Source organism: Lagopus leucura, unplaced genomic scaffold (assembly GCF_019238085.1).
Source record: "Lagopus leucura isolate 7727_CA_CO unplaced genomic scaffold, USGS_WTPT01 Super-Scaffold_100157, whole genome shotgun sequence".
Lineage (NCBI taxonomy): Eukaryota > Metazoa > Chordata > Aves > Galliformes > Phasianidae > Lagopus > Lagopus leucura.
In genome coordinates, this window is record NW_024962334.1 from 23,291,998 (window position 1) to 23,318,113 (window position 26,116).

A 26,116-nucleotide genomic window follows, 5' to 3' on the forward strand; every position below is an offset into this window, starting at 1 on the left:
TATGACATTGGAAATATTGTGAATGAGATCAATTTGAAACTGAAGGAATGGATGACATAAACCTGTGGATTACTCTGGGCAGAACTCAGTAAATCTACTTTTATGAATCTGGATCACCATATGAAATCAGTTCATTGCTCTGAGAAGGCTGATTTTATTTAATTGTATTAATTATGTACCTGTTCATATGTCACTGCATCCTAAAACAGTAACTGGATTTGTTACTGGATCTCCATGCCCTGGCTCCTTACCTTTTCCCTAAAATAAACACTTTCTGAATTCTTGCAGTGTTTTTTCCTAGCTTCTGTTCCTTCCTAACACTTGTATTTCCCTCATACTTCCTTTTGACTTTAGCATAGTGCTTTTCCCTCATTTTCCCTCAAATTTAACCACATTTCCTCACTAGCTACTTGGCTCCCTTCTCCAATTAGATTGAATATAAATAGGTACCAATTACCATTCCAATCTTTTCTCTCCACAGTGTTGCTTCTGGTGTCACATTATATTCAGGTCAGGTGCTCTTTGAACTGGTATTGTCTCCTCACTAGTTAGGTACCTGGCATGTTTTCTCATGCTAGAAAGGTCAGTTTGCAGAAATTCCTTTCAAACATTACTGGTTATTTTGTCTGATAGGAGAGTTGAACCTCATTCTGTATGTTTAGATAGACTTCCTAATCCTTTTAGTTCAGCCCTCTTGTGCATTGTTCTGGGAATTTTCTTCCTGTAGACAGCTCAGCAGATTCACACGGACCATCGCCAGGTCAGTCCCTAGGTTTTGCTGCTTTACAGCTCCTAGTTAATGAAGATTATGAAGAAAGAATCATTGTTGCCTCTTTTCCCTCTTGTTCAATTTGGAGGATGTTCTGGCAGGCACAAAGTTTCAGTGAATCCCGGTGATCTGGCACAGGGTCTGGGCTTTGCTTACTTCCTCACTTCGTCTTATAGGCCAGGAAAATGTTGTAATGTAGTTTCTTCCAGTTAGTCCTTCGAGATTTGTCCTCTTCAGATTCAACTGCAGACCTTCATATATTATTTTATCTGCTGTTTTTTAGCTCAGCAGATTTCTTGTAACTTCCTGCCGGACGGGTCCATCTCCTCCTCTTCACTCCTTATATGAGCATGAGGTCATGGTGAGGTTGTTTACTCATAAGTCTGCTTCCAGAAACTCTTGTCCTTTTAGTTTGTAAACTTTGAACCCTTGCAGAACTTTAAACATTTTTAGCTCAGTTGATTCTTTTCTTCTGAGTTCTCAGTTTATGTGATTAATCTTTATTGTTCAATGTGTGTACTTGAGTGCTACAAGATTCTTATGCAAACATGAAAGCCAAGAAATAAATATATTGTACAAGAGGCAACTGGTTAGGAATGAGAAAAGAATTACTTCAGTTTTTGTCTGACAAAGAAAGGAAAGAAAAAAGAAGATGTAGTCAGGACAAGAAGGCTCCAAAGAGCAGGTACAAACATGCTCTTCAGGTCCAGTTTCACAGCTGATATTGATCCATGGACCCCAAAGGACAATGTTAAAAAATTGTCACACACTAACATTTGATTCTTGTGTTCTCTCCTCACAAGTGTACATTTGTGGACACTGTTGTCTATGGATAAAAAAATAACTAAATTAGTGTTTATATTTTTTGTCTTCTGTATTCAAGAGGGTCTGGATTCTTAGTCTGAAATATCAATGAACTTTTTGTGACAGTAATTTAGAAAATTAATTCTGAGCATTGTCACACACCAGTGAGAAAATTTTTCTTCAATTTAAATAAAAAAGAATTATCTAAAATCTCTACCAAGGATTGAAGACAGAAAGATAATACAGGCAGTAACTGTCAAAATTATGGCTATGTACCTTTGGGCATTTGAGAAGTAAGCACATGTGTCTGACTGACCCCTTTGGTACTAGGGGAGAGGAACCAGAACACTGCAACTTAGTCTATCAAATTATATTCCCAGATCAAAGTAGCTTACAGCTGCTGGAAAGGGAAATAGGATAAGGAAAAATGCAGACCTTTGGAATGATATGAATCAAAGCAATAAAAAAAATATTCTTGACAGGAATCCTGAAACAGCTGATATTGGAAAACCTGGTAAGACACCTTTGAAGGTAATGCAGATAGACATATGGGGGCATGTCTTCAGTGTGAAATCTAGGTGCGTTCAGAAAACATGTGAAAATTAGAAAATAATTAATTAGACATCCTCTCTGGGATATGATGAAGATTATTTTGTTATTCACACAGCAGGCTCACTTCAAAGGAGTTAGAATGATTTATGTGAGGAATGCTTGTTCTTTCTGAAATTGAGATATAATTTGCTAATACGAATGTATTTAGAAAAGGAAAATCAGAAGGAAATTGGATTTGCAAAATTTTGCCATCCACTTGTCCAGAATTAGGTGGAGAACTTAAATTTTAGCAATAAAAGAAAAACTCACTATCTCCACCCTTTTACTCTTTTACAGGATTACAGAATATGAATCTAAGCTGATAATAATGTTGTTTTCAAAACTTAAGTCTGTTTGAATGGAAAAATGCATCAAATAACCCTGAAAATATCTTTTGTTTTTAAATGTTAATGTTTCTCAGGAAATATTTTGAGCCTCCTACTGGCAAAGCCGTACTAGGAGAAGAAATCCTACTAAGAATTAACAATTAACTATGCTATTAGAACCAAGTGTACCATTTTAGTAATATCTTGTTGTATTGCTGTGGTCTCATAAAGCAGATCCACACTGGAGTCGTTTCTTCTTTCTTTTCATATATATGTTGGAGGGTGATGAAGAGAAACCTCTTTTTCTCACTTGCAATTTTTTCACACAGCATAGTATGATCTGTGCTATAACTTCTTCCAGCCAGAAAGTCCATAGTGTGGACTGCTCAGAAATATAACAATGTGTTTGGAGCATGTGTGCATAGCCTCCCTCTCTCCACTTTACTTATCCGGTCACACTATTTAATCCCTTTGCACACTTCGGCTTGTGCAAAAAATACAGAAACTGTTTTGTACATTGTCAGCAGCTGACTGTATAGACAAGAGTTCTAGAAATTCAAGCCAGAGCTTAAGTGTGTGATACGGGTGCTCCAAAATGCAGCCTGAACTGAGCAGCATTCTCCCATCTGTGCAACATAAATTAAAAATGGGATTTTGAGTGATGATAGTGATAATTTATAAAAAATATATGCAGTGTTGCAGATAAGATTTTAGTAATGGCAAAGGTTGGCCCATAGGGATGATGCTTTCTGTTGGAGACTGTAAACTCTCTTTGGGTTTTAGGGAGGTACTATGGAGAATCTCTCCACCTTTTATTTGATGATAGTGGTTAGTAGGTGTGATTTCTGGAACTTGAGAAGTCTTTTGGGGACTTCCATGTGGAGAAGAAAAACCTGGATGTTTTGTCACTGGAGGATTTTCTACAATTCCAGGACTTGATCACCTACCAGTAAGAAACTAATAGGAAACTTGGTTAAGACTAACAGTAGTGATGTTTTGCTTTTATTCACATATATATATTCTGTTTGTGAATTTTTCAGTGTTTTTGACTCCATCAGACCACTCTTAGTTCCTATACAGTGACCATTCTTTACTTTCAGTTTTCATCAAGTATCATGAATGTGAAATGAGCATCAATTAATTATGCTGTACCCAAACTCTATGGTCTGTCATTTGTTTCCTGAGTTTTCTAAGTAGTAGAGAGTGAACTGCTCTGAAACTGCTTTTCTAGTATTTGGTAAAATTAACTCTTGTCCTAAGAATTCTTATGTGATATGAATTCTCTAAAGCCTTTCTATTCTCAAATCGTGACCTAGGTTAAATGTACATGTTAAAAAACTGGAAAGAATACTCAGTTCTCATGTTTTTGGCTTTTACTTTGATCAGTGTGAATTTAAGGATATTCATTTTTCTGATCTGTGATATGTCACTAATTCTATCCCAGAGGACTCTGAATAAATAGTAATAAAATGCTAAAAAGTCATACTTTTAAGTATATATCTTTTTATTATTATTATTATTATTATTATTATTTTACTATGCATTTCTTTTGGAAAACAAATGTGAATATCAACTTATTTCCTGCCTAACTTACTTTCCCATGCCTCTGTGTTTTCTTCTTTTTTGTCCTTTTTGGTATGAAGGAAAGAATAGTTTTGTAGAAAGCTGAACCCACAAAATCCACTGGGTATTGTTCTATGCTAGATATTGTTAAGGATAGAATGCTAACAATGGGCCAAATACTGTATTAATTTATCTGGGATAGCTTTTGGAATCTGGGAATAGTGCTCCTTGAAGGAGAACAACAGAATGCCCTGTATGCTTTCCTCAGCTAATTTGTCTGTCTTGAATACCTAAAGTTTCTCTTTAAGTTAGCAAGGTAATGTAGTAAGATCTGATGCCTTAAAACTAAACAAACAAGATAATTTCCAAAGTACACTTCAGACCTTCTGTTATTTGTGTAACATGTAATAACAGGAAGTAAACATTCATTATGTTGAATCAATTACCAAAGAGTGAAAGATGGAAATAAAATGGGAGGAGAAAGTTTGGGACTTATATGTCTACTGTCGTATAAATAGCACCCTACACAGCTGGCCAGTTCAGGGACTTAGTTAGATGGAAAAAAGGAAAAAATGGAGCTTTTTAAACTTGATGGTAGAGAAGAAAGGAATGATGTGATACTATATTGTACTGCAGGGGTTAGGGCTGATTTTAAGAATGGGTTCAAACTTCTGTCTGACACTATAAACACGTTTTGTGTAAGAATATAGGGACTTCTCTGCATGGCTGTGGAGATAGGGGGTAATGTGCAGTATTGGAAATACTTAACGAGTTTCTCACAGAACACTTTTGTGAATCTCAGCATAACTTTTCATTGAAGTCCAAGCCAGAGTTCTCACTTTGCAGTTTCTTGGAAAGTATTACATGGAGTCAGATAGAGGTTATAGAATTTGAAACCCTGGATGTAGTTATTAGTAACAATTTCCAGTTGCTGACAAAGGCAAAGCACTACACAGTTGCTCCATAAACAAATATTTATGTATAGTACATGGAAAGTGTAAACAACTTTAACAGTGTTTCTTAAATAATTTCTCAATGTGATCAAGAAGTTAACCTACAAGTGTTTCTTCCTGAACAGACTAGCACAATCTGTTACTATTACCATGCACACTCACAAAAATAAGTTTGTCTTGTAACTTTGACTTATAATGTAAAGAGTCAGTATTGCATTTGGGCTTCAGTCCTTTAAAAAATGTATATGAGGACATTCTTTCCTGCGTAATCTCAATTTCAGAAATGATTTCAGTCTGTGTGGCCTGGAATACAGAGGTGCAACTTCAATTTTTTTTAAGCTGGCAAAGAAATTTGCAGCACTTCTCAGGCCTTTCCAAAATACTTCTCTTGTCAGCAAACAAAGGTTTGGCAGCACACTACAGCAAGATGTATTCAGCCTTTTTCATGACTTGCTTGCATCAGCTTGTGTGTGGGCAAAGAAAAAATCTTATGTTGCCAAGCATGAGAACTCAAAGATTATGAATTGAACTCCAGAATTTCAGAGAACTGCCTTAAAATTCATGAACTTTCAAGAAACTTATATTGAAGAGAGAGGTATTTCCATCTGCTTTGTGATGGTTGAGCATTTTGAGTTAAAATTTAGAGCTGGCCAATACAAACCTATTTTAAAGGGGAAAATTACACAGAAATTCACATGTCTCTGCAAGATTCCAGAAGCTGAGCTTTCATGAACACCCCCAAATAGCAGTAAAATTGCAGTAAAATTAAAATAACTGCTGACATTGAAAGTTTGTTGTCTGCAGTGACAACATCATCAGTTTTGGGATAAGAGTTGGCAGTGGTATCATTCTTTCTCTATCATTCATTTTATCCTTTAGCTGAGATGTCTGAGCTTCTAGTAACACCTGTGTTTTTTACTAGAATTAGGCAGAAAGCAGCAATCCTATTTCAGAGAGTATTTTGATATTTTTAAATTTATCTTTATTCATTCAAAAATAAGTCTATACTTTCCCTTTGAAATGGATGTACTCGTTTTCAGGCAGTTTTACTTAATATCTGTACTTAGAGGAAGTCCACATGGAAAGTGGCATTGGTGTAACAGTGCCATTCAAGCAATCCAAAGCACTTGGGTAAAGTAATTAAAAAAGTTCCACTGCATTGGAGCTCCCCAAAAATAGGCAGTGTTTTCTCAAAATTGAAGCTTTCAGAAATGTGTTGGGTTTGCTTGATTGCTTTTTGGGGCAGTAAAAGAGAAAAATATTCATGAGCCAGGTTGGGAAGAAGAGATGGGTCCCACTCAGATTCTCTTTGCTGTGTGGAAGTGGAACTATTTTTTATAGAAAGAGCTCCTATAGGAACTTGAATCTCTGATGCCCTATAGGAATTTGAATCTCTGTTGCCCAAAGCTTTGTAACTGCCACTAAGTGAAAGACAGTTGGATTCCCCCAGCATAAATCTGCCACACTCGCACAAGTTTTACAAGCATTGTTTCATTCCTGCATGGAAAAGATTTTAATATTTATTTTTAAAAAAGAAATAAAAAGAAATTGTTCCGGAATAAGTAGGAGGCTGGAAGCTTTAGGAAGCACAGTCTCCTAGCCACATCTGCCTGCCCTGAACCCTAGGGGATAATGAGGATTTTCCAGCTCTTTCTTTTGGCTCCCTGATTTGGCTCAATTTGTATTAGCACGACTGAATGCAAAAATAGTTGGAGTAAAGATCCTCATCTAGAATCTACCCAGTATCTGGGACAGTATTGACAAATGAAGAGTTATAACTATATCAACAAAAAACTCTCTCTCTCTCATAGTGTGCATACATAAATATATAAGGGCTGTTCCAAAAGTAATGCCTCCTATTTTATTATGTTGGCCCATGACATCTGAGGTGGATGTTGGTGGTATGGAAAGGGAGAGTGAACTTTCCCACCAATATTCCATTAAATTTTTTTGCTGTGTGACAGATGGCAGCAAAGGGGGAAACCTGGAAAAATGGCATCTGACATGGATTAGCATAAGAAGCAAAGGTATGGAAGTGTATTTCTCCATGAAAAAAAAAAAAAAAAATGCACCCCTTGATATTCATCAACACTTGCTGAATGTTTTTGGAGACCCAAACAGTGGATGTGGGCACAGAGAGGCTGTGTTTCAACAGCGGCAACAGCAGTGGGAAAGACAAGTCTTGTTAGAAACAGCCATGCACAGCTGATGCAAATTTTTATGAGTATGGCATGCAAGCAAAAACACATAAGTAATGGTGGTGCACATGTTGAAAAATAGTGTTTTTTAGCTGATAATTTTCTTTATCAAGTTGTGTTACTGTACTCTTTGTATATGTTATATTTTCCATGCAAGGAAGGAGGAGGCGTTACTTTTGGAGCAACCTTTGTATATATAAAATGTAAAAATTTTAATTTTGACAAAACCCAAATGAAGAAAAAAATGTCTTCCAAAATTTTCTGACATAGTCTGTGGTTGATCAATCTCTTGCTCTGAAACACTGAGAATGTAAGAAATTCTAAATAGCCTTCCTGCATTGGTAGTTTATTCCAGAAAGAACACAAACTGTGCTACAGTCTTCTAGCTGAACACTTCTGCTGTCTGCATGTAGACCGTCACTTGGTTCACACAAAATGTTTCTTCTCTCCTTTTCTAGAAATAGCAAAATGTTGACACAGACATAAGTTGTACTAATAAGAAGGAAGCTGGTTGTGTATGCTTTTGAAAAACACCAAATTTGCTTTTCCCTCTCTTTGGGAATCTCCCTGAAAATTTGACTCAGTTCCAATTTCTTCCACAATTGGCCAACACATAATTCCAAAATTTCCCTTTCCATCTTTCCCCACTGAACAAATTTCTACTTCCTCTGACATGTCTGCAGTCTTTTCTGGAAATCTCTATATAGACAACAATAAGCTCAGTATTTGGAAGTTGAAGACCCATAGCAGCTTTTCTTCTGCCAGCATCCCATCCTCAGCTCTTTTTTTCTGTTTAACATCAGTGTTCGTGTCAATTTCTTTCTCTTCCTCTGTCTGCAACTGAATTATTTACATGCATCCCACACATCCAGATCTCTTTGTATTGTTTCCTTCTGTTCAGTCCTCAGTCTGCATCCCCTTCCCTTTGTCTCCCATTGTCAAAATTCAGCTTCACAGTGTGCTTATCTCATGCCCTGTTTACCCCTTCACACTGTGCCATAAAGTCATTACATACAGCTCATGTGGAATCCTTCCTGTACTTTTACTGAGCAATAGGATGATCAGAAATCAGTACGAAGATGTTGGATTCAATCTTTTCCACATTCCATGTTTCTCGCATTCAAGTATCTTTCTCCTTATTGCTCCTTCTGAGCAATTTTTTGGAGGTTCCCCTTTCAGTTTTTCCCATTTCTAAGTCTTTTCATTACAAAGTCTTCAGTTATACTGCTGTGAAGGATTAGTGATTATTTCTGCTTATCTTAATATCATTGGCTCTGTTTAAACACTACTGCTCAATTTATTATATTTTGGCACAGGCAATTGTATGCATGGAAAACTCTATTTAAATAGAACTCAAGTGTTCAGCTCTCAGTTACAAGGCTGCATCCATCATTTATCCATCTCTGCATCCATTGAGACTCACTGTAGCAAAGACTTTTAGCAATAGAAAGAAGACATTCTCTGTTTTTTATGAATGCCCCAAAAGTAATATCTGAATTAGTTATGTCACATAAACTTTGAAAAACTAAAATGGCATTGTTTTCTAGCTGTAACACCATCCAGTAAAATGTCATATGAGAATATGTCAGTTCAACTCATGAAAACAATAATTTTTTTATGCTGTTTTTTAACTGTTATCCTTCATTGCCTTCCTTTATTCATAGGCAGAACTTCTGGAATCTGCTTTCTGAGATTAGCAGTGCCCTCTCCCCCAATTAAAAAAAATATATAGTAATTAAAAAGGCACATGTACCAGCTTCCAGTTTATAAGAGTTCATTATTTGAAATCCCCTGAGCTCCTCCAATTAGAAAACGACTTTTTGACTTAATATCCTTCAATTGTTAAAAATTTGCGTCACTGAGAGATCACGGTGAAACGTAAAGGTCCCAGCACATGGGCACTTGATTGTGAGGGGATGTGATTGTTCCACATTTAGACTGGAAAGGGTTAGGAACTCCGCTTCCCAATGTGCTTAATGAATGAAAGGAAAATTGGACCCTTGAGCCAGAGGCAATGACCTAACTGAGTGAAAAATGTTTGCAGGTTAACAAGGGCAACTGTTCCTTGCTATAATTCCCACTGGAAGTGAATGACAAAAAAGGCCAATAAACCTCAGAATTTGGATTATTTATTAACCTGTTTTCTTCCTCAAAGAAAAGACATTACTGTAGATCTTGGAGGACAGAACTGATAAGTGTCCTTTTACTAATGGGAAAATTAATGACTAATGTGCGTGTACACTGCTTAAAAAGACTAAGGTGTAATATTTGTATTGCTCTCTCTGTGATCAGTCAGATTTTTAAAAAGGCAACTTCTCTGGTACTAAAATAAGCACAAGAGGAAAAAAAATTGTGATTGAATTACTCTAAGCCATATTAAAATAGAATGTAACTGGGATTGACATGTAAATACTGTTGACACTGAATGAGAGAAACATATTTTATTTCTTGTCTTTAGGAGCATTGCTGCCTGACGTGCTGACACAGCAAATCTGTAGCTTTTGTACAAATACTCAGAAACTTGGGTGCGGTGGGACAGTCAAGCATCCTGATGCAGATTGTAGCCTTTCTGGTTGGAAGTCATGCAATTCACTTCTCATCCCGGAGGGAGACTTGGTTTCCAATCCTTTATCATAAAGTAATGGAAAGATTTCTGTTGTCTTCACTGAGTTCAGGTCTGGGTCCTAATACAGAGGCAATGGAAAAAAAATGCAGCATAAACAGAGAACAATGCAAAAGAAGCCTTAAGGTTAGTGATGACCACTAGAGCAGATGTCAAACTACCTTTACAAAAAAATCTAAGTGATTCCTTTTCAGGAAACAGTGTAGACGAGCCAGGAGAGACTTGAAAGGTATGATCTAAAGTTGAACTGTTTCACTGGGCTTTGTGTTGTATTAGTCCTTAACAGAATATACAAATAACGTATTGCTTCCTGTACTTGAAGTGCCAAAAATGAGACAGTTGCAAGCATTCTGCAAACCATATGTCTGAATCAGTCTGAGGCTGCGGCAAAAGGAAGGAATATGCATTTGCATACTGCAATTATCTCTGCAACTGAGATATGATAGCATGTGATTCATAAGTATATTTTCAATAGTGGGAATTGTGGCTTTCACATAAATGTAACTCTGTGCTTTTCAAAATGCACTACCTGGTTGTGTAACTGCAGGTGAAAAAATGAATAGTATATTTATCTCTTGCTTTTCTTTCCCAGAAACAGAATATCCTTCTCACTCAGACCTGTTTCTGAAAATGCATGATTACATCTGTATGATCTTTTGGTGTGTGTTTGCAAATCTCATTGACTTAAAATGTCGAGGAGTTTTACATTTGATTATTAATTTTTAGCTAAAGAAAGCACCTGAAAGAAGCAGAACTCTGTTTTCTATCCTAGTGATTTTTAAAATTAATTAAATTAAAAAAAAAAAAAAAAAAAAAAAAAGGCTGCACAATGTTTGTGATATACTTCAGGATTAGAAAATGGACAATTAAAACATTTGAAAATGATTTTATAAATATCAGAGCATGTAACAGAAGAGGCAAGCATCCACGGTACTAATAGGGAAGAAGCAGGTGACTTGGATCTAGACAAAAAGTCATGTGTGAGAGCTCAAGGTTAAGCACACCTGTAAGACTAAGCTTCAGACACACTCTGCAATCCGTGAATGTCTGATATGCTGAGAGATTATGTGTGGCTGAGCTGGGCCAGAATGACTGACAAGTCTACGCCTCATGTTGTCATGTTCTTGTAGACATCTGTCCACTTTGCAGGGTTCCATCTATAGGAAATGAAATGTTTGTAAGAAGGCATCATTTGTGCTGCAGTGTTCTTGCCACGGAGAAGGCAATAGTCATCAACAATCTTGGAAGGCTATGAGTACTGTATGTGTACATTATGAAAATTGTTATTGTCTCTATTGCAGTCACTAGAAATGTCCGTTTATTCTTTAGGCAGTTGAAAATTGTGCTTTCACAACTGAGTTCAACACCTGAGCTACACTGAGTCTCTTCAGTAGTATAATAAGAGCTGCTGACTTCAGCATGCAGAGGCCAGCTTGAGCTATAAAGCAAGCATACTTGAGAGCAGCTGCCAGTGCAGCTCATTTCTCAGATTCAGACTTCAACATCATCCTTAACACTACTGAACAAGTAGGGATTAAAGTTATTTTTCATAGCTTGAGGCTTGGTTCAACTCTAGGAATGCCTTATCACCATGCAGTTGTAGATCTATAGAGAATGCCTTCTAATTTAGATAGCCTGAGTGGTGCAGTGGAGGAAATCTTGTTCTGGCTTCTCTTTATGCAGAGGTGCTGCTCCTCAATTGGTTATCTAAAGTATTTATCCAGTGTATGTGTATTAATGATAATGAAAAAATAGCAAATAAAAAAAAGAAAAGAGAGAAACTAGTAGGTAACATTTAGATTAGTAGAAAAATGCTTCTTTGGGAAAGTAGCCAGATTACTGACTATAAAAAAAGAGGGAAGAAGTATTTTGATACCATGAAAGATTCATGAGCGAGTAGGAGGTCAGAACTATAGTGCCTTGTAATTTCGTTCAGTTTGTATTAAACCTAGATATGAACTTCTGAACTTGATTTTCCACTACTTCCCTATTTTTGGATATTAGTATAAAACTGTACGTAATGAAATATATAACTTTCATTCTGAGTTATATGGGATATTTGTGATGGCTACATTGCTCAGAGATTTGAAATGCTTGCTGCTCTCAGTTATCATTCATAATTCTTTATAGATGTCTGTTTGTAATTTAGGTTCTTCTAAAACATATATGCATTGTTTCAGGGTTTAAAAAATACCAGTTTCTCTTTAAAATCCTTTGAACATGGATATACATTTTTCTCAAATTCTAAACAGAATGAAATTAAGCTGCAGTTAAAAAGTTAAATTACCTAATAAATCAAAGCTTTTGGGCACAAAATATTTAATTTCATTGTATAAGCTCTGTTTAATTCAGTTTTTGTAGGCTGCTATGCTACCTCTTGACCTACTGCTTTTGGATGTTCTGCATGATGAAAAAAAATGGGCACAGGCAATAATTACATTAATTATTCATTTTTAGTAAAATAACTTTTTATATTTTTTTTCCAACAAAAATGAAATCTTATTTTATTTACTGGGTACATTTTTCTTACAAGTGTATGTAAACTGAATAATACACAAAATTTCACTGACATAGAATTTCATAAAGCCTACTTACACACTAGTTGTTTCATACAGTATTTGTAAACTTAACAAATGATACTAGATTTGCTTGCATACATATGATCTCGTCACATAAATAAGATTTGGTCTTGTCAGTTCTTGGATAGGAGGTCTCCAAGGAAAATCCAGATGGTGCAGGCATTGATAGTGATTCAGCAGGAAGGCGACCACCTACTGTGCTAGTACTCATTTTTCTTCTGGATTGAGAGCATTGTATTTGGAAGAATATTGCTGTGTTTTTCTTTTTCTTTCCCTGAGATTAAAAATTAAGAACCTTACCAAGAGAAAGTATTTAAAGCATCCTATTAGTAATCCAGTCATCTTGCATAAAAGTACTAAAGTTTCACATATTGTCAGCTGAAATCAGAAAACAAAATTCACTGAAAATTTCTTTTCTTGTTTTGAACATTCTTTTTTCTTTACATGCCTAACTATCCCTTCTCCCCATGAAATATTTGCTGATAGTTAACAACGAAAAAAATGTTGTTGTCATAAGTATTTCCTCAAAACTTTTGTAAAAAAGAATTCAGAGCTCAAAAACACGTGGTTGCAAAAGAAACTGGGAATGTGAGTGGTAATGGTGCCATTTTTTTATTTAGCATGAAAATAATGTTAATAGCACACTGATGTTGTTACTTAGTAGTGCTTGCACTAAGTCAGGGATTTTTGGCTTCTCATACTGCCCTGCCAGTAAGGAAACTGGGAGTGCAGAAGAAGCTGGGAAGGGACAGAACCAAGACAGCTGACTCAAACTGGTCAAAAGGATATTTCCTACCATGCAGCACAATGCTGAGCAATAAAAATGAGAAGCAAAGGCAAAGTAAAGGAGGAGAATCCCTTCCCTTGACCGACTAGCTATACTTCTTTTGATGCAGCCCAGGATACTGTTGATTTTCTGGGTGCAAGAGCACATTGCTGGCTCATGTTGATCTTCCCATCAACAAACACACTAAGTCCTTCTCCCCAGGGATGCTCTCAATTCATTTTCTGCCTAGCCTGCACTTATGCCTGCCAGGTGCAGGACCTTCCACTTGGCCTTGCTGTACTTCGTAAACACAAAACAGTTCTTAATTCAGATAGATCTTTAAGGAAAATCACAAGCAAATTATATATTCTGAAGATGCAAGCAGAAATCATGACAAAGTATGGAATAACTATAGAATATAGTAATGTAAAAAACTTTCTATGAGTCTTGAGTTCCTGGTTATCACAATTTCTTCTGCAACAGGAAATGAAACCCAAACATAAATAGTACTTTGGCTGTTAGCTCCTCCATTAACTCTCAGTATCTAGTCTGCAAAAGATCTCAATGTTGCCAACTAAATGGATGATAATCTAATACCATCTGACAGAATTTCATTTTGCTTCTGATTTTATGGCTTGCATTTTTAAGAGAAGCAGAAAATCACATATAGATGAGCAACTTAAGAGAATACTACAATGCTTTTAAAGTTTTCAAAATTTTGGTTATATCGTAACTTAGCTGAGGATAATTTATGTTAACATCTACCCATTTCAAAGATTTCCTTAGGTAATAGGGGAGGAGAGAATATCCTTTGATACTTCTGCATGGCTTTGTTATCTTGTTTTCAGAATTAAATGTTTAATATTCTTGTTACTTTGTGGGTGTTTTTTTTTTATTTTGAAAAAAATGTAACATTAAAAACTACAGACAGTTGGAATCATTAAAACAGATTAGCTTCGGAAAGCTTATTTTTTTAATACAGATTTTTGAGGCATTTTCTTAATTGCAGAATTTTCTATGGAACATGTGGAGATAGCCTGAACCCTTCATGCAACTTTAATTATGAAATGTTTGGCTTGCATGTTTATCTCCTATTTTAGCAGGGAAAAAAAAATAGTATTCAGACAGAACTTGTTAGAAGATTGGATTTGCGTACTATAGCAAAGCAACAGTTCTCACTTGTTGCAGAAACTGGAAGCTGTACTGAGGGACTGCAGAAGATGGAAAAATAGTCTTGTATGTATAGCATCTTCATGATGCCTGATATTATCTTCCTACTTCTGCTTCCTGGGGTTGGTAATAGGAGGCTATTAAAACCGCCTTCTGAGAAACAGTCAGTAACTGTGTATTGTTTGTTTTGGGTGTCTGATGGCAGAGTCTGTGGCAAATGAATTTGCAGAATACTCAACACCTAAAATTGTAGCTAAACTGAATGCGGCTGTTATTTTAAACACAATAGAATACCTGTTGAGGTAGAACTTTAAAAATCATGCCTACATGTGTGAATTGTGTCTGCCAGCTCTAGCTGATGCCTGTAATTCTGTTGACAGGACAAGGTGGAATGGTTTTAAGCTGAAGGAGGGAAGGTTTAGAATGAATGTTAGGGGGAAGCTCTTCACAGAGAGAGTGGTGAGGTGCTGGAACTGGCTGCCCAGAGCAGCTGTGGGTGCACTGTCTTTGGATGTGTTCAAGACCAGGTTGTGTGGGGCCCTGGGCAACCTGGTCTAGTACGAGATCTGGAGGTCGGCTGCCCTCCTTGTGGAGGGGTTTGAAACTGGATGATCCTTGGGGTCCCTTCCAACCCAAGCCATTCTATGATACTTCTGTGGAAGAATATGGATGATGACTTCTTCTTATCTTAAGAATAACATCAATGAAACAGAGACATAAAGTAAATACACTGTGGAATCTCCTAGAGAAAGAGATTGAATAGGATATTTCAGTGAAAAGTATTTTTGGTTGGTAAAAGCTTTAATTATATATCTTAGAAGTTGAACGTAAGTGAAGAAAACTTTGTTTCTTGTATAGTGCATGTTTTCCCTTTTACACTGCTAGTGTTTCATTTCATACTTATCATCAAACTTTGAGGGTATTGAAAGACCATTGAAAGCTGTCTTCAACTGAAAAGTTCTTATTCCACAATCCTAATAAGCTGAGAGTAAGTCATATTTACAGTCTTCTAAAGTGGAATGTACTCTGCAGGTCTGTTATCCTAAGATATATGTGGATCAAAGCCAAGCATTTTTCGGGAATGTTGGGTTTTGATTCAACATTCATTAACGCTAGTGATTTCAATTTTTTTGAAGTGAGACTGTCATTGCAGAGTCAGTAGAGGGGCTGCCTTATTCAAAAAAAAAAAAATTGATGTACAAGGAAATCAGGACAGATTAAAAGCAGATTAAAAGCAGGGTGTAAGGAGAAATACTGTTGTTTTACGGTTGTCCCCAGATTCCTTCTTCCTCACTTTGGGTTTCTTGGTGAGATGCCCAAGAGATACTCTTGCTAGAAAGAAGTCCACATGATGGTCAGAATTTTCGAAATTGTTTAAAGATTCTGAATGTGTCTGTTCAGCATGAAACACTTATAAAAGTTGCTTACAATCTATGAAATAGATTCTTGTTTCTTCTGAGCCAGGACCACAAAGTTATTGGTCACCCTGGAACATGTAGATCAGACTCTTTCCTTGCTAACAAAAAAGCAATAATGCAACCAAGCGAAAAAACAAAGCTGGGTGAAATTGCTATTGCTTCTATAGCTTATCAAGTACATCAGAGATTTGCGTGTTTTCATTGCCTTCTGTTTCTTTCAGAGTGATGCATGAGTGTGATCAAACAAATTCTGTCCTCCTTTGGAATGAAGCCATGGTTTAAACTGTTAGTGTCAACTGAGTGAGATCAGGCTGAGCTCCACCTCCAAGCCCAGCCCCCTTTTTCAACACAATGTTCCCTCCTGGACTCTGTGGTTTCCTTTTTGCAGAAAGCACCTCTCCATATTGCATTGGCTAGTTGCTTCTGAATTTGTATTCAATACGATGTGAGGTAGCAACTTCTCTGGCCCCCACTTCACTTGTGGGTAATGCAATTTTATAACCATAAAAGGTAAACGATAGATTTCTGGTTCTCCAAAAATAAGTGGAATATTTACAGAGCAAGATCTGAACATGATCTCTGCTTGAGTTTATTATCCTGCCTGTTGCTCCCTCATGATTCCCATGCCTCTAGACAGAGTCAGTTTAATATCCATCCCCGATATGCTACCATTTCCAAGCTTCCGGCAATCACCGTGATCCATCACAGTGATGTGCTGCACGGGAAAATCGTTATGGATTTTTTGGTGGAGAAATATTAAGTTATTGGCATAAGTAGTTTGGAAGACAGAACAGATTTCTTACCCAGTGAGATATTATTGTGTTCCAGAGGCATCTGAAGGGAGTCAAACCTAGTCCACACATGTTCAATTTCACATGGTGTGTTGAGGCCAGAATTTGGGGCCAGCTGCTCCTAAGTCTTTGGCATGTGCTTTTCTTTAACTGCCTTGAGCATTTACTGTGTGTATATGCTTGCATGGTTGTGGCCTCAACTTCAGAGCCATGTATACAGTTCTTATACTCTTGGTACTCTCTTTAAAAAAAAAAAAAAAAGAGAAAAAAAGAAAAAAGAGAAAAGAAAATACATCATTTGGAGTTAAATCTAGAAAAGTAGTTTACTGTCTTTTGGCTTATTAAAATGCAGTAGTACCAGAAAATATAATGTGACAACAACTGCCTGACTTCTGCATCTATATGGGATTGACTATAACAAGGTTTTAAAACTTAGACAGTATAGGAAATGAAGCCTCCAAACTCACATATTCTCATTGCATGTAAACTGGTACTTTTTTGTCACACATAAGGACAGACATTAAAAACAACTTTATAAAGTATTTATGAGGTTTTGATTTACCACAATTATTTTCCCTGGCTTTCAGAGTCTCTGAGTAGTATCTTAATGCTAGATCATATTTTCTGACAACAGAACACCAGATACACTGTAATGATTTGGCATTCAGCCTTTTGGAATGAAGGCCAAAACTGGCTAAATAAATCATTTCCAATAGCAAGGAGCAATGATTGCATTGTAAACTCTGGATAAATCTGTGATATTAAAGAAGGCAACTGTTTTGCAATATATTGACTTGGGAAAAAAAAAAAAAAGGTATGGAAAAAATTTCCCATACTGGAAAGATGCCAATGTGGCATTGTACTACCCAAGTCTTCTATGCTGTTGCAATCAAACATTTAATAATGTGACAGAAAGGTTTTTTTGTTTTGTTTTGTTTTGTTTTTTCTTGATTATTATCCTCAAGGTTGAGTAAGAATCCCAGAAAGGAGCAGTATTTAATAGAAATGTTAACTTCATTAATGACATATAAAATATACTGGGATTCCTGGTAGGCAATTCTACACACGGTTAAGTAAAGGCAGGTAATCTGTGTACAGCTTGGGTTCATGGTACACAAGGCTTCTATCACAAGAGGCAAAACTCCAAGCTGCCTTGCATTCAGCAGGAGAAGTGGAGTGAAATATTCACTGATGGGCACTTATTGCTCACATGACAGCAGTTCTCAGAGACGGCGCAAGAGATCAGGGCTGTGGTGCTCAACACCCTCTGAGTGTGTAATTTCGGACAGGAGAAACAACAGGGCCCCAATGGTGCTCTTCAGGTCAGGGTTGGAGCAGAAGGGTAGGTGCCCTCTGTGACCCTCTGCTGTATCTCTTCTTGAGAAAATCCCCGTGTTTTGCTTTAAAAAGGGCCATGACCAGCTGAACAAATGCATGGCTATTTGGCATAGCGTGTCCGTGCAGTTTAGGTTAATAGTTCAGTGACAGTGCAAAGCCTAAACCCGTGTTCTCCAGACACTGTGGCCTCTACATCAAAAGAAATAATGATAATAATTATTTTTAACATAACGATCACATTCTAGTTAAAAATAAAATATAAAAAAAATCTGGGCAAATACTATCAGTCCAAATGGAGAGGGAAGGACAAAACAGGATGCAGAAATCCATGCTGCTCTGGAATGAAAGTTTTTGACAGCTGTTAAAGCAAGCACAGATTTTAACTCCTCAGGCTTTATTGCAACCCCTTTCACTACCCTTTTGGCAGCCACAATTAAAATCAGAAGGAAATCTTCTTGCCGGGGGGCTCCCTGTGCCCCTCCATCGCTGCCAACCAGCGGTGCATGGTTTGTGATACCGCAGCTCCGGCCCGGCAGAGGGCAGAGTGCTCAGCCCGCTGGGACAGGTCCAGGCGGTCTCATTGCGAGGGCAAGTCACCGTCCTGGAGAGCAGGCAGCGGTGGGGAGTCTCAGTGGGGAGGGCTGCAGCCCGTTAAGGCAGGAGAGGAGCTGTGGAACGAATCCAGAGTGAAATCTTAGCGTCTTCGTAGCTGAAGGGTGCCTTAGGCGGTGAAGTGTCTGACTTCTGCTGGGAAGTGTGTCGGGACACTAAGGCATCGTTTCACTTCAGGGACCTCATGGAAATCCTTATGATCATAGCTGTAACTTGGCTGCTTCCTGAGTTATTGCCTCAGGTTTCAACCCTCGTAGCCCATCTGAAGCATAGTGGTGTCCCAGCATGATGCACTTAGCACATCTGATTGTTTAATTACTATTCTCCCTTCCGCACATGTAGGATCACAGTTTCACCTGCTCATGTGGCACACACATGTGCTGTCTTGAACATCAGCATGTGAGCAGCTTGGGATCGCTGCCAGTCTGGTATCTTTTTCTCTTTCCTTCGTTCGTGTTCTCCACACAAACTGCGGTTCTGTGTGCTGCTCTGCATACCTAAATAGAAATGCAGCAACAAAATAATCGTGCAAGTCGTGTAGTACTTCACTGTATCTGTTAACTGCGCTGAAAGCAAAGAAGTGTCTTCTCAATAAAAACTAGATTGAAAGATTCCTTCTGCAAGAGCTAAACCAGTGAAAGTAAATACAGTTTTTGAGATCTGTTTTTAAAGCTTCTAATCACATAGGGCCATACGAACTTGACTTAAATGCTATCTTGATAACTGTTGAATGAATTTATGTCAGGTGTTGTTCAATAGAAGCAACAGCCAAGATATCTTCTCAGGACTACGCCTGAAAATACACTTTTTTTCCCCTGGAAGATGCACACTCCAGGTGCTTTTCACTTTTCTTACATAAAAAATACACCCCACTTCTTCATACTGTAGCAATTTTAAAATGTATTCTGTGCTTAACTGTATTTTCAGTGTAAAAACATTGATCTGAAGTATCCTCATGAAAGAAGCAGGGAGGGAAAGATATAGGCAGAAAAAGGTTAGTGAAAAGCTGCCTATCAGAAAATGAATGCAGATGAGAAGAAAAATCTCTAGCGGGAAACATAGATACACATCCAGGAATCAGGTACACACAGCGTGTATTAATTAGATTAATTTGTTCCTGGTCTGAGCACTGAACAATACAGAGAGAGGAATCAGGAATATGCTTTTGGTTCCTGTTGAAGTTTACTTCCATTGTTTGGGGACCTCATGAAATGTTTTCAATAATAGAGGCTGATTTCCTCCACCAGCCTTGTCCTCTGTCAGGCTGGCAGTATTGGCAAAGCATGAATATTTCTTGCTTTCGGGTAGCAAGATTTGGCACTTGTGTTTGACGCTGTGGCTGTGGGTTCATGTTACAATACAGAGATTCAAGGTAAAGAGGCGGAGGGCAGCTTAGCCTCTTTCCTATCAGATATTAATGGAGTTTGCAATAAATACACAAAACTCCACCTGTACAGAGGTAGAGTGATCCAGTAAGTTGACAGATGTGTTGGAATTTTGTGTTCTTCACAGCCTCTGCTTTTGCTCTCCTGTTGAATGACCTTTTCAGGTTAAAACCTCACTTTTTTCATCTGTAAAATGGGCACATTGAAGTGTTTTGGTTTCTCAAGAGAAAAACTGATTCTGATGTATAATAACTGAATATTATTTATTTTTGTCTGAAAGGTTTAAGAAGAAGGGGCAAATTTCTTGTAGTCTCTTTGTTTCCCTCATTACCTTTGCAATACTTCAGTACTGCCAAGATGATGTTGGTGTTTTTTTAATAATTTCTCTCTTAATTTTTTATAATGTCTCTCTTTTTTCTTTTTTTTTCAACCATTTCAGTATAAATGAGTATTCAAGTCCTTTCAGGTGAATTTTGAACACTTCTCTTGAAGAGGTTAAATATATATGTGTAGTGACATTTTTGTCATGGAAGTCAAGAAATTGGTTGTGGACTGCATGAGTTAGAAGTAGGAAGTAGGTGAGTCACTGCTTAGAGACTTTTGAATATGCAAGAGGAGCTGTTTGAAAAGCATACCAAAGCTTTAGTATGTGACATTATGCAGAAAAACAGACCTTAGGCTTAGTAGATTGTTCTCTATTTTTTTATTAATATTTCATTATATGCATACTTATTTCAATATATTCATTTTGAATACATTATTTTATTAAAGATTATCAAGTGATAGCATGGGATGAACATCACAAACATCCAGACGCTAACTGTGCTGACTGGATATTTTTCATGTTATATTAAGCAGTGAATTGGTTAACAGTGTTGGTACTTAAGTGTGCATGTTTATGCTTCAAGGCTGACACTCCAGTAAGATGAATGGGGGAAGTTAACTGTGCTTGATGCTATTGTTTTAGCTGGTAAGGATGAGAGCTCAACAAGATGAAAGTATGTTGGTTTACATTGTCAAGGCTATCTTCACAACCAGAAGCTAGAAACTTCCTTTAATATGAAAAAACAAACACATAAATTCTGGGAAATAGAATAAAACCCTCCATTAATCTGAATGAAAGCCTTAAATCATTCAGATTCATAGATTTGCTATGTATGGTTATTTTTTTCTTCTGTGTTTGGACTGAAGTGTTTGTCATGATCAGGCAGCATCATTGCTTACATTCACTGATGTGTTAAGAAATGACTAATAAATATAGACATGGCGGGCCTCTATGCTCTTTGAAATGTAGCTTTTGGGATATGTCAAGCAGAAAAAAATGTTAATAGAATACAACCCGTTCTATTAAAATCAGTTTAGAAAAAGAAATGAGGTCCTTGGCTCCCTTTGTCTTGTTGAATAACGTAGGATACCTCATTTGATCTAACTTTACATCAGCTTCCCAATTGAGAAGCAGGAATGAATGAGTAATGCATACTAAACACGTTGGGAAATGCAGATGAAAAATTATTATGTAATCCCTAAGCACCACATTCTGTGACCTTTATTCATACTGAAATAATGAGGAGTATTTACAGTGTAACTTACTGTTCACCATCAGTGAGGATGACAGAATCCAGGCTGGTTTTGTCTGGGCCCAAAGAACTCTCCTGAGCTACTGTTTTTGTTAGGGTTTACAGTTCCATTTTCATAGGATTAAAGAGATCTAAAAATGAATTACATTGTAGGATAGTGAATGATGCTATTTGTTTGAAGATATCCACATTCCAACTTAATTGTTGAATATGCCTTGACATACCAGTATCTCATCTGTAATATTACTGCTGGGATTTTCAGAAAAATAGCATGTAATGTCAGCTCTGTGCTTAAACCGTAACCAACAAACCCTAGGGAGCTATCAAGTTATCAGTCTTTAGTACTAAAAACATAACACTGGTTTAAGTATAGCTACTCAAAATGGGTCAAGTTACAGCTGGGTTATGTTTTAGTGAACTAAAATTAATAGGGTATTTTCAGTTAAATAGGCAAATTCATAAATGAGATATTATTAACCGAGTTCCTGATTATATAAGCTTATTTAAACACAGTGAAAGGTGTACATGCATGTAAGAACACCTATGAACTCTGATGTTCCTGTTTTTTTGTTGCATAAAACTTCAAGCTAGAATGGAAACACCAAATCTTCAGCATTCAAAATCTGCATCAGATGCTAAAATTTAAAATGTTTGGGTTTGGAGTTTGAATTTTGTGTACTTTAAAGGTTGATGTGCTCTGATTTGAGCTGAGATCTGTAGTAATTGATAGAAAAAAAGACAAAATCTGTCCTGTCAAAATTGAAGTGGTTATATGCCAGATATGTGTTTGCTATCTAAAGGAAAAAACAAACAAGAGTTCTTGACATAGGAGCTAAATCTGAGCAAGTCACTTTTGAAGCTGTGGTAACAAGAAACATATTTGGTGGCCTGTATGAAATGGCTTGTGTTTGTCCTATGTACACTTTAATTAAATGTGTAAAGACAGTGTTGCTTGTCGGATCAGCTAACATAAACTGAGAATCTGAGGACTGATGACAGGCAGTATTTCACATTTACATTCACCATTTTTCTATGATTCTGTAACAGTTATGTCTATTTTCTCTCCAATTTCACTGGTGAATCTCCAATAGACAGTGTGGGTTTGGCCCCAAGTGATTCTATTTTTTTTCAAAGCACATAAATTATTTCTGGGCTGTTAATTGGAAAAAGGGAAAATGTAATGCAAGTTTACTCTGATTTTGGAAGGAATAAGTAATGCTCTTCAGTGTACTCAGTGAGGTTGTCACATGCCTAGCTGTATGAGCTTTTTAACACAACTCAGTCAAATTTAAGATCCAGACAGCGAGGCCTAAACTTACTTTCTGTGACACTCAATGGAAAGTCAAATAATCCACCGATTCATAAATTAACTACAGTGCTACTAATACAGCCTTTGAAAATTGTATAGAATATATTAATACAGGTTTTTGTTTTTTTTTTTTTGGTAATGTTTTGAACTCTTCCTACATAAGGAAAGGAAATAGAAAATCCTTGGTATGATTGGCTTTATGCACATGTATGCAATATTAACAGTAATTTTCACTTAACTGATGGGAAATTGAAGCATAGAATGACTGACTGACTTTTTTAAGGTCACGAAGAACATCAATCAGAGCAGGGAAAAGGATCTTGTGATTAGGATAAACTTCTAAATTAGTGTATGTCTTTCCGTAAGACAAATCAGTGCAAGCTGATAAATTCTTAGAAAACAAGGTATTACTAATTTAATTTGGTGAGAGATCCTAAAACAAAACAAACAAAAAGACAAACTCAGGGTATTTTTACAGTTATCCTTATTTCAGTGTTTGTTTTGGGAAATAGAAGGATGTTGTTATTTTTTTCCCATCAGAAATATCTATGTGATTCACCAATATCTGCTTTGACAACACTTTACTAGTAATGTATATATTAGATCTTTTAGAAAACTGATTTCTCAAGATTGAGAAACACTGTGAGTAAAATTATGTGACAGGAAACATTTAAACAGGAAACTGTGAAATATAATTCATACTTGATAAATTCAGCGTCAAAATACACTCTAAAAGATATCTCCAGCCTAAAAATATGCTATTGATTGAGAAGAAAAATGATGGCAGTAGTGAAAAATCACAAATGTATAAACAAGAGTAATAGCAGTAAGCTTAAAAGCAGCTCTAGAGAAATATGAACAATTGATACAGGAAACTGGAACTATCTTTGAAAAACTCTGTAGAGGGCTGAGGAAAATAAGAAACAACATTTTACGTATATAAAAATTCTGATGTAATGGTTTAAATCCAGTACTCAGAGAGAAAAGCAAAATCATTGATCATGGTGCGCAGAAGGTAGATGTACTCATACACATCTGTTATTCTAGAATAAGACACCACGATCGATTTCTGTCTTGAAGCTAGTGATAAGCATTTTCTATTCCACTGCAGCTAGAAGCAATGCTGAACACGTATGCTAGGTGTTTTTTGTGTTGTTCTTTTTGTTTTTTGTTTTGTTTTTTTCCAGAGGGAAGGAACAGATAATAGCCTTGATGTTACCAAAGGTGATTTATTTCAGCATAATGATCATTTTTTAATTTATAAAATACTGGGGAAATGGCAAAGGATTAGAAAATATTAATGCTGATATTTGCAATTGAAATGTACTTAAAAAGTTAAGACTAGTTAAAATGGAGGCACAAAAGAAATAAGCATAGATATGGGATAGCCATGCAGGATATTTCTAATTTAGTCCTGTAAGGATCAGATCTTTGTCCAATACTGTGCAGTACCTTTAGCAAAGTCTGGAAAATGTGAAAATGTTACTAGCAAAACTTACAGACATAATAGATAGACAAACAACTAATGATGACAAAAGAAGAATGAGCTAGTCAGTAATGCTCATTGGGGTGGATTCATTAAAACAAGATATATTTGCATATCCAGATCTGAGACCAAAGGACCATGAATTAATGTAGTGCTGAATCTTCCAGAGCAGGTACTCTAGAAAAAAAAATAGTATTTTGAAACTGAACTACCAGAGTGATACTGTGATTTAAATGTCAGATGCAGTCTTTCCATGTCTAAGCATGTGGATGGAGAGGGTGATATTCCCTCTGTCTGTGTCATTAGAGAGAGCATTCTTGGAATACTCTGTCCAGTTCTGGCATTTACACTTTGAGAAGGACACTGACAAACTGCAATGAGCTCAGAAGAAAGCTGGAAGAAAAAAAATGAGGTCTGGAAAATGTGCCCTATACTGAGCCACCAAAGAAACTCAACTGATTTACTCAGGTTTGGAGATTTTATCACATTATCCTTTATGGAAGGATGTTCTTGATCATTTCTCTTTAGTTAAGTAATAAAATATTTCAACTGAGTTGAAATGTCAGTTATTTTTCTCACTTGATTATTAACTAGTTAATAATAAAAATGGAACTTCTGAAATTTTGACAGTTGGAAACAGAGCAGAAGTATCAAGTTATACTAATTAATGTCTGGAATAAATTCTGACATACCAATGTGCTGGATTTTCCATCTGCTGCAATTCTTAAATTGAGCTGCAGCATATCTCTCAGAAGAACACCCAGTCTAAGATAGGTATTTTAGCTGATGTGGAAATTGTTGCTTCTCATTCTCTAATTTCTAGTTAGTCAAGTTAGAGGGCCAAAAGCCATGTCTGGGCTTTATAATATAGCTAAAGAAAAAGTAACCAAGGTACACTGCAGTAAGAAAGACAACAGTATAAATAGGTACTCTGAATGTCACTATCACAATAAAAAGTAACATGGAAAAAGAAAATCATGTTAAGTGACAGAAGAAAGGAGGACTGTTTTTGATCTGTCACCAACAAAAGGTTTTGTTTTTGCTTATGAGTGCATCTGACTTCCTTATTTTTTCCAATTCAAATCATTTTTGTTTGGTGCAGTCTAGACTGGTGTATCCAAGCTAAGTTAAAAGCATACATGTCAAACACAGTGTCCACTGCAAAAAACAAACAAAAAAAAAAAACAAAAAAAAACAACTGGATTTAATGCATACTGGCTGTGTATACAGAGGTGCAATTGTTTTTAGCTACTCAAAAAAGAGCTGGAGCACAGCTGGATCTGCCTAAAAAAAAAAAAGGTATACAAATATAGTGCATGTGTGTTTATGATCTTCTGTCCTTCTTAAATCAGGCCCTCCACTGGCACTTCATTCTACTCCATTGTTCACCAGGAGTATTAGCAGTTACAGTATTTTGCTAGGGAAGGCCATTAAAAGTCTGGGACTTGTTTGTTTGTTTTTCCTAAGAGAAACTATGGTGAAAAAACATAATGAAAAATCGCTATAAAGCTGCAATGGCACATTTATGCTTTTAGAAAACCTAAGTCCTCTAGCGCTATCTTTGGGTAGGTCTACAAGTTAAAATGTCAGTCGTGTCTTCAGTTCTACAGTTATAGGCTAAATCAAAATTCTATTGGGTCACATCTCTTTCTAATGTTATCTAATGCACTTTTTACTGTTTCTACTGTAATAGGCAGACTTCTTTTTAGTTACAAAAATAAAAAAGTAAACATTGGTGCACTGCTTCCTTGTGAGAATTTGCCTTCATTTATATTCTAAGCCCTCTCATTAAAACACCTTCTAGAGCCAGTTACCAAATTGACTTCTTAGTAGTCTTAGTTACAGTACTTTATGACTT

At 36.5% G+C, this 26,116-nt stretch overlaps 1 protein-coding gene across 1 annotated transcript in view; it reads right to left on the minus strand.

Moving 5' to 3' along the window:
- Positions 1 to 10,992: 10,992 nt before the first annotated feature.
- LOC122189412 overlaps positions 10,993 to 26,116 on the minus strand; it is a 37,445-nt gene continuing 22,321 nt past the window's right edge. Inside the window, exons 3-5 of the mRNA XM_042888582.1 lie at positions 18,858 to 18,998; positions 16,564 to 16,792; positions 10,993 to 12,680 (exon numbers count right to left, since the gene is read on the minus strand). Coding sequence (XP_042744516.1) covers positions 12,435 to 12,680; positions 16,564 to 16,792; positions 18,858 to 18,998 — 616 coding nt within the window. The 3' untranslated portion in view covers positions 10,993 to 12,434. The remainder of the gene's footprint in view (positions 12,681 to 16,563; positions 16,793 to 18,857; positions 18,999 to 26,116) is intronic.